Source organism: Ictalurus furcatus, unplaced genomic scaffold, assembly GCF_023375685.1.
Source record: "Ictalurus furcatus strain D&B unplaced genomic scaffold, Billie_1.0 scf5, whole genome shotgun sequence".
Classification (NCBI taxonomy): Eukaryota; Metazoa; Chordata; class Actinopteri; order Siluriformes; family Ictaluridae; genus Ictalurus; species Ictalurus furcatus.
This window is the reverse complement of record NW_026521054.1, coordinates 705446-715071: the sequence shown is the minus strand read 5'-3', so window position 1 is coordinate 715071 and position 9626 is coordinate 705446. Positions and strand designations below refer to the sequence as shown.

The 9626-nt window shown below is 40.8% G+C and overlaps 1 protein-coding gene across 1 annotated transcript; it reads right to left on the bottom strand.

The window, feature by feature from the left end:
• Positions 1 to 1287: 1287 nt before the first annotated feature.
• Positions 1288 to 8642, bottom strand: LOC128604903 (uncharacterized). Its single transcript, XM_053620015.1, has 3 exons — positions 8427 to 8642; positions 8115 to 8286; positions 1288 to 6575 (listed from the first exon to the last, which is right to left on the bottom strand). The coding sequence occupies exon 3, from the start codon at positions 6550 to 6552 to the stop codon at positions 5755 to 5757; it is 798 nt and encodes a 265-aa protein (XP_053475990.1). The 5' UTR covers positions 6553 to 6575; positions 8115 to 8286; positions 8427 to 8642; the 3' UTR covers positions 1288 to 5754.
• Positions 8643 to 9626: the final 984 nt, after the last annotated feature.

Sequence of the window (9626 nt, the reverse complement as noted above, 5' to 3'; positions counted from 1 at the left end):
TGTTTTTTTTATACTGTTTCAGTATTTAGTAGACTGTTCTGTGAACAGCAATGGTTTTGCGTCTGAGTTGTTAATTTTGTTTTGAGTTTTGCCAAAACTTACTGCTTATTAGAGATGCCGAGCATCCAACCAGGAACATGATTTTGGTTCAGAAATATTCATTAATGGTGTCCAAAAAGTTGCCCCAAACCTGTAGATCATTATTATTATTATTATTATTATTATTAACACATTAATTGGACAGCCCTCGTTAACATTGGTGGTGTGTCCACAGAGGAGCTGACCATGGAGCAGGAGCGTGAAGGAGAGGAGTGGGAGCAGGAAGAGAGTGTCTGTCTTCTCTATAACACATTGAGGACTCATGTAGGCTGGTGAGACAGCAAAATTATTATTATTCATAATAGTAGTAATCAATCCCATGAGCTCTTTCACACCCATTCATCAAAAACTCCTTTGTGAGCCTGGGAAACTTATTGTTTTGACTTCAGTCACAGAGCTTTCATTTACAGTGCTGTAGAAATGATCTTAACACGTGCATGTGTGTGTTAATAGCCTGCGTGAGACTAGCTCGGGTTGGCATCTCTGGCGTTGTGTAAAGGCAGGCATCCTGCCCTTCCTCAGAGGAGCCGCACTGTTCTTGCACCATCTCAATGGAGTTCCCATTCCGCCTGAGCTCAACGGTAAGTGCTTCATTTTCCCCACCCTTCCCTCCCCATCACAAACTCACTTAGCTACATTTGACCCATGGGTTCCACCACATGTTATCTGATTGAAAGTTGACCTGACCGTACACCTCTACAACTGACGTTAATTTAAATGAAGAGATTTACCATTTAATTTGTGAGGTGATTTATCAGATTGGCCACAAAGCTGGGTTGTCTCATCTAACCTGTTAAATGATTGAAACACAGTTCTGCCAAAACATGGAAACCTTGATCACTTGAACTTCACATGTACAGTGCATCCGGAAAGTAGTGACAGCGCTTCACTTTTTCCACATTTTGTTACAGCCTTATTCCAAAATGGATTAAATTCATTATTTTCCTCAAAATTCTATACAATACCCCATAAACACAACGTGAAAAGTTTGTTTGAAATTAGGGCTGCACCATTATGGCCAAAATGATAATCCCGATTATTTTGATCGATATTGAGATCTCGATTATTTACCACAATTATTAATTGATTTTAGTGACAGCATATTTTTTATTGCACTTTCACATTTAAGTTTTCTCATGCCACAATATAACACAAGTAGGCATGAGAACTTGAGCTGGTCAATTATGACAGAATTTAGGAACATCGTGTGAGCCATGACACATTAATTTACCTTCTGATAAACTAAATGTAATATTTTCAGTTCATTTTACAGACTGTATGCACAAAACAACCGTGAGCCTGTTTACCTCGTAAACAAATACAATAAACCTCAATGTTCAGTGTTTGAAGTCTGCTCCTCTTAAATATATTTAAAGCTACACTATTAGACATTTCCACTGTCATGGTTCTGGGCTGGAGTCAGTTCTCGAACCGCTCTGTGTGTATTGTGTAGATATCTGAATAATCTCATATAGGATGTGATTGGGTGAGTTCATTTACCCGTCGGATGCACAGCGCTTTAGTTTAATGGTGTTCATTACTGACGCTCCGATCAGGATTTTTACTGATGATACGATCCAGATACCTGTCACGAGTTCCCCTTTAAGCAGCGTGCTGTGGAGCATGTGAGCACGCGAGCACCTGCTTTTCCCTTGTGGACAATCGTGACATTTCGACACATGCATTTGTTTATGTTTCTGTCATGTCTCCTCCCTGTTCTGTCGTTGGCTGTAGTTTCACGTGTGTCTGAATTGCCCTCAGCCGTCAGCCATTACAATGCTGATTATCTCCGCATATATACTGCGTGCCTCCCAGCACACGGCGCGGAATATTGAATGAGTTATAGTAGATTAGTTTAGAGTCCTTACAATAGATACCCACAGTCGGTCCATAGTTTCATGTTTAGGTTCGTTTGTTAAGTTCACGCTGGTTTCTCCGCTACCAGTCCCTCGCTGTTGTTTGTTTCATGTTTGGTATATCGACCCTGTATCCCGTGACCACGACTTTGATTCCTGCCTTGCATGTTACTGGATTACGTTTTTGGATCACGTTCTGGATTTACCTGCCTGTGTGTCTCTCAATAAAACTGTTCACACTGCGCTTGCATCCTACCTTATCTCTGTTACAGCACGATACGTGACTAGACCAATCTTTTTTTATTTCAATTCAATTTTACTTGTATAGCGCTTTTTACAATAGACATTGTCTCAAAGCAGTTTTACAGAAATATCAACATGGTATACAGATATTAAAGGTGTGAATTTATCCCAACTGAGCAAGCCCCTGAGTGGCGACGGTGGCAAGGAAAAACTCCCTAAGATGTTTTAAGAGGAAGAAACCCGACTCAGAAGGGAACCCATCCTCATCTGGGTAACAACAGTTAGTGTGAAAAATTTCATTATGGATTTATATGAAGTCTGTATGGCCTTAGGAGCAGCCGTAGTCCCAGCAGTCTGGAATTAGAGAAGATTTGAGCTCCATCCAGAGGCAGAAAGGATCCGGATCTCTAGTATCTCCATAAATTCGTGGGGGGTTCGGCGAAAGGAGAGAGGGAGAAAAAAGATTATGACTGCGAAGTAGTAGAACAGGGTAGTCAGGGTAGGCTTGAGTAAACAAATACGTTTTAAGCCTAGACTTAAACACTGAGACTGTGTCTGAGTCCCGAACACTAATAGGAAGACTGTTCCATAACTGTGGGGCTCTATAAGAGAAAGCTCTTCCCCCTGCTGTAGCCTTCACTATTCGAGGTACCGTCAAATAGCCTGCATCTTTTGATCCAAGTAGGCGTGGCGGATCATAGAAAACCAAAAGGTCGCTTAGATATTGTGGCGCGAGACCATTTAGTGCTTTATAGGTTAATAAAAGTATCTTATAGTTAATGCAAGATTTTACTGGGAGCCAATGCAGTACTGATAATATTGGTGTGATATGGTCGTATCTTCTAGTTCTAGTTAGGACTCTAGCAGCTGCATTCTGGACTAACTGGAGCTTATTTATATTCCTACTGGAACATCCAGACAGTAAGGCATTACAGTAATCTAATCTAGAGGTGACGAATGCATGCAACTAGTATTTCTGCATCATGTAGTGACAATGTTTCTTATCTTAGAAATATTTCTGAGATGAAAGAAGACTATCCTAGTAATATTATCTACATGAGCATCAAATGATAGGCCGGAGTCAATAATCACTCCAAGGTCTTTTACTGCTGCACATGATGAAACAGAAAGACCATCCAGAGTAACCATGTGATCAGAAAGATTACTTCTAGCTACACGTGGGCCTAATAAAAGTATTTCTGTTTATCAGAATTAAGTAAAAGGAAGTTACTTAACATCCAATGTCTAATGTCCTTTACACAATCCTCAACTTTACTAAGCTTCTGTCTGTCCTCTGGCTTCGCTGAAACATACAACTGTGTATCATCAGCATAACAGTGGAAGATAATTCCATGTTTATGAATAATTTGTCCTAAGGGTAGCATATATAAAGTAAAGAGCAGTGGGCCTAAAACAGAACCCTGTGGAACTCCAAAAGTAACCTCAGTATGCACGGAGAAATCACCATTTACATCTACGAACTGATAACGATCGGTCAGATAAGACCTGAGCCAGGAGAGGACTGTTCCCTTAATACCAACAACATTTTCTAATCTATCAAGGAGAATAGTGTGATCTATAGTATCAAAAGCTGCACTAAGGTCGAGTAACACAAGCAGTGAGACACAACCCTGATCAGAGGTCAGTAGTAGGTCATTTACTACTTTAACTAATGCTGTCTCTGTGCTATGATGAGGTCTAAATCCTGACTGATACATTTCATGAATGTTATTCCTATCTAAGTACGAGCAGAGCTGCTGTGTACAACCTTTTCTAAGATCTTAGAGATGAAGGGGAGATTTGATATTGGTCTATAGCTGGACAGTTGAGAGGGGTCAAGGTCAGGTTTTTTAATCAAAGGTTTAATAACTGCTAATTTAAGTGATTTAGGTACATAGCCAGTGCTTAGGGAAGAATTGATTATATTTAGAAGTGGTTCAATTACTCCTGGACAAATCTGTTTAAACAAACATGTAGGCACAGGATCTAGTATGCAAGTTGATGAATTGGCTGAAGAGATTAATGTAGCTAGTTCGGTCTCTCTAAGCGGAGCAAAATACTCTAAACATTGATCTGATATTGCTACATTGTCATGTAATGGGTTTGTTACAGTACTGTCCGGTTTTAATTTAATGGCCTGTATTTCACGTCTAATATTTTCAGCCTTATCAATGAAAAATTCCATGAAATCTTCACTGCTATGTAATGATTGAGTGTTTCTCTCTGTAGTGGTTTCATTCCTAGTTAATTTTGCTACTGTGTTGAAAAGGAATCTAGAATTGTTTTTGTTGTCTCCTATTAAGGTGGAGAAATAGATTTTTCTAGCATCGCCAAGAGATTTCCTATATTTCAGTAGGCTCTCCTTCCACGCTGTTTGAAATATCACCAGTTTGGTTTGACGCCGTTTACGTTCTAATTGTCGAGTTGTCTGTTTTAAGGTTCGCGTTTGATCGTTATACCAGGGTGCTAGTTTTTTTCTCTAATTATTTTTCTTTTGAGTGGAGCCACTCTATCTAGCGTGCAGCGGAGTGTTGACTCTAAGCTTTCAGTTGCCTGATCGAGTTCTATGTGATCTGACGGTGATCCAAATCTAACTGATGTTTCTGCGAGGTTATTGATGAAGCTCGGTGCAGTAGCTGATGTGAAAGTACGTTTTACGCGGTAGCGAGGCGAGGTGGAAATATGATCCATACGTATTATGAACGACATAAGAATGATCGGAGACAACTTCAGACTGTGGAAGTGTTACAATATTTCCTATACATTGTCCGTATGTTAGTATGAGGTCAAGAGTGTGACCACCATTATGAGTAGGTCCGATTACGTTCTGATTGACCTCTACTGAATCTAAGATGGACACAACCGCTGTTCTCAGAGGGTCTTCTGGGTTATCAAAGTGAATATTAAAGTCTCCGACGATTAATGCTTTATCTACAGACACAACCAGGTTTGAGACAAAGTCTGCAGATTCACTAAGAAATTCAGTATATGGCCCTGGGGGCCTGTAAATAAGAGAGGAATTTACTTATGTAGCCACAAAAAATAACTTTATACTGGTATAAAGAATTTCAGAAGAATTAAATTTATGCTTAGGTTTTTTCTATGGATGAGACCAACACCTCCTCCTCTACCAGTTGAACGAGGCTGATGTACATAACTGTATCCAGGAGGACTGGCTTCATTTAATGCTATGTACTCGTTTGGTTTAATCCAAGTTTCTGTTAAACACATTAAATTACATTCCTGATCAGTAATGATGTCGTTAACAATAAGAGCCTTAGACGCAAGAGATCTAATGTTTAATAGTCCTAGCTTCAGATTAAAGGTGCTGGATGTGCATTCAGTATGATCTAATTTTAGGTTAATTAGGTTACGAAGACAGACTTTCCGAGATTGTCTATATATTTGTATAGCTCGGGGAACAGACACAGTCTCTATAGTATGTATTACCGGGCCCGGATTATTAATTGAACATTGATTATACTGAATGTCGTTATTGTCAGAAGATGTACTTACGGTAGACAGTCACTTGGAGTGTAGCGCCTTGGAGATGTTGTCAGACAGCAGTTCCGCTCCGAGGCTGCAGGCCATCAGGATGAAACAACCTAGGACGCTCCCAGAACAGATTCCAGTTATTGACAAACACCAAATTCTGCTCATTACACCAAGAGACTAACCAATCATTTAAAGCTAGAAGTCTACTGAACTTTTCTGCTCCACGTCTGTATGTGGGAAGAGGTCCAGAGACGATGATCTTCGCGGCGGGTGATCTGCCTCGTACCGTCTCGATCAGGCTGGACAAGTGCCTCTTCAGAACCTCCGTCTGCCGCAGCCTGGTGTCGTTCGTCCCAGCGTGCAGCACAACAGCTCCAATGCGCTCGTCCTTCTTCAGGATCCCGGATACCTGCGCAGCGACATCAAGGACACGAGCACCAGAAAAACAGTGTGTGTGCACCTTACCTTTAGATGAGGCTACACGGACGTTCCGCACAATGGAGTCCCCGACGATCACAGCGTTAGGTCTGGTCGGAATCTCGAACACCGGAGGTGGCGAGCTCCTCACCTGGGGTCCAGCCCGCGCCTTCCGCCGCTGGTTCACCCAAGGCCCGAGGTGTGTTGGCGCCGGCGTGACGGAGACCACGGCTGGGAAGGTCCTAGGTGCACGGTCCCTGCACAGAGAAACACACGGCGTAGAGGGCCTGGGAGTGGAAATAGCACGCTGTGTGCTTACCTTGGATATGTGGGCAGAGGCACAAGATGTTTCCAGCGCAGTTTGTCGCTCCAGCAGCTGGGCCTGCTTCTCGCGTAGGCCGCGGATCTGCTTCTCCAAATCCTCCAGTTCCAGCCGCACCATGTGAAGCTCGAGCGAGTCCTCACCTGCACTCAAAACCGGAGCGACATACAAAAACATGACAAATTGACTGTTTATTCAGTGCTTCCATATATTAGCAAGGTGAAAGGCAGGTCTGTGAGAAATGAATAATACGGACATAACTATCACACTTCAGTGTGATGACAGAGCGGACATAAAATGGAAAGTAACTAATAAAATACAAAAATAGATGGATGATTCACTTTGGGGGGAAAAAACAAACAAAAACCTTCAAGTAGCTAAAAACTGTATTGAAATGTTAAAAGATGAAAGGGAGTTGGCACAGAGGAGCAAATGAGGCCACAGGGAAAGATGAACATGACGTGTAAGGACAAATATATGAATACTTCTCTTTTTTACATATTTACAGGTCAAATACTAGATCGTAAATACTATGAATTCATGCTGCAGACATGCTGACTATCATTCCAAGATCCATTTTTAAGTATTAAGGATTTATAAAATGTGACACTAGGTTACTTCTCTATAGTTAAAAAAAATTGCAAACAAGAATGTGTGTGTGTGTGTGTGTGTGTGTGCCCGCTTCATACTCATCCACTCCCTACTTGTGCCTGAGAGTGTATTCATTGAGTAAAGACAGCGTGTGCTCTTAAATGTGTGTGTGTGTATTTAGACGGCAGTGTGAAGTGGTGTGCCACTATGTGAGGAGGGAGAAGTATGCTCTGAGGATGAGGAGATGGAGCAGGATGACGTGGCCTCTCTCTGGAGCTCCTCCACGTTCTTCACGAAAAAACAATAACTCTCTCAAATTCTGATGGAGTGGCATCTACATAAGAATCAACAAAGCACACAAACATCAGTTTCGTTTTGGGACACCGATTTTCTAAATCATTCCATTCGCTTTCTATTTATTTATGTATCATTATTAAAAGATCAATCATCAAGCCGGTGTAACCTTAATCTTTATCGCTAGCTGCTCCTGAAGTGTTTTGGAAATCGTTTCAGCCACGTCATGTTCACTCACCGTCCACTTTATTAGGAACACCTGTACATTCATGTAGTTTTCTAACCAGCCAATCATGAAATATACAGGAATATAGAGGAATCACAAGAAAACTCCATTTCAACACATTTAAAAAAAAAATCTCACAATGTTGGATTTGAGTTCGTAATGCAGTGAGCACAACCAAGGAGTGCATTTTAAAAAGAAAACTACAATGTTGTTGAAGACTGAAACCTGTACCTACAAACTAGAACTGACAATGGAACCACTGAAGAGTCAACAGTGTCAGAGATCCTCGTGTGTCCAGTTCCACTGTGTACGGCACTTTTTATGCTTACCGACCCATTACTCCAGCTTTTGTGTTTTTTTAGCTTTGTGCTGATAGAAATGGTTTTGTTTTTTTAAAGCAAACTTGGTGTTAAAACCCAGAAACATCTAGTAATAAAAAGTGACATTCATCATGTGTCTGAAGTGACACTGTTCAGTTATACAAGTAACTAGGTATTTTGGTATATATTGGAAGCACTATTTTTGAGCATTTCCCCATAATTTCATAGAGTGTGGTTTGCAGTATAAGCACCTGTGGTCTCATGCGTGGGTTCCAGCGCACATAACCCACCCAGAGCTCCAGATGTGTGAGACTGGCCAGTGGATACAGCACCTGGTTTTTACAGTCCACATAGAACGGGTTAGTGAAGTCCTCCGGCTGACTGTTAATGTAGGACCACAGTGACCGTTTTACCCTGTACTTCCTAAAAACAAAAGAGGAGAGAAGAGAGAGAGAGAGAGAGAGAGAGAGAGTCATAATACACTTAGACAAATTCATTTCCATTCAGTAAAATCAAACAGGCTGGAAAGCCTCTGCCCATTAGTGGAGAAATGTGGAGCGTACCTTTTCCATTCTCTCCTGCTCACTGCTGTAGAGGAATGTACCAAACAGGCAGCTGTAGGGGCACTCCAGGATGGGGATGAGAAAAAGCTCTTTGAACTCAGAAGCAGAAGGAAACTGAAAGAAAGAACACAAACACTGGGTTTAACAGTGTATAGTAAGATGCTTAAATGTGGATCTGCACAATAACGTCTGAACAGATAATCAGTCTTTTGTTCAGTACGGAAATTATATTTATTTCTTACAATTAGAGTCCTCTCAAAAGTATTGGAACATCAAGGCCAATTCTATTGCTTTTGCTATATACTGAAGACATTTGGGTTTGAGATAAAAGACGAATATGAGACGATAGATCAGAATTTCAGCTTTCATTTCCTCATATTTACATCTAGACGTGTTAAACAGATTAAAACATGGCAGCTTTTTTGAAGCCACCCTATTCATTAACTGTTCAAAAATACTGGAAGGAGTGACTGATGGGTTTTTCTCGCTGCCCTGGTGTACCTTGTTAAATTGACTTTAAAGAATGAATAGCTCTGAATGTCTTCTCTTGGTTTGAGCCCTGGGTTTCACCTGTGGAGACAGCATTTGTTGTTAAAAAGAATAAACCGACATGAAGACCAGAGAGCTGTCTATGGGAGAAAAGCAAGCCATTTTGAAGCTGAGAAAAGAGGAAAAACCTGTCTGAGCCATTGCACAAACATGGGGCATAGCCAAAGAACAATTTGGAATGTCCTGGAAAAGAGAGTTAGTTCTCATTATGATCTCTTACTTTATAACATTAAAATAAAACAATAGTTCCCTCACAAACCTCTCTTTTTCCCCCCCTAACTCTTGAAATGAATAAGACTTGCAATGTTACTGAGAAACTGGAAAGTGCAATGTACTCTCTGCCGTAACACTGGAGACTACTTCCATAAAACTTCCATAAATAGATAACTTATAAATCTTAACTAGATCACAATGATCATATGTCTTTTTCTTTAAGTAACATGTTTATAATATGTTTACGATTAAGCTTAGACTATGTATTGCGTATGCCATACTAGACCCTGTGAATGAGCTGTTACTATAGGAACGAGCACGTCACTATAAAGCTGTAATTTCCCTTGCAGCTGGAATCAGAATCTTGCTGTTACAGAAATGTCTCTAACGCCTTCTGACCAATCAGACTGGAGAATTCAACAGTGTTGTGGTGTAAAG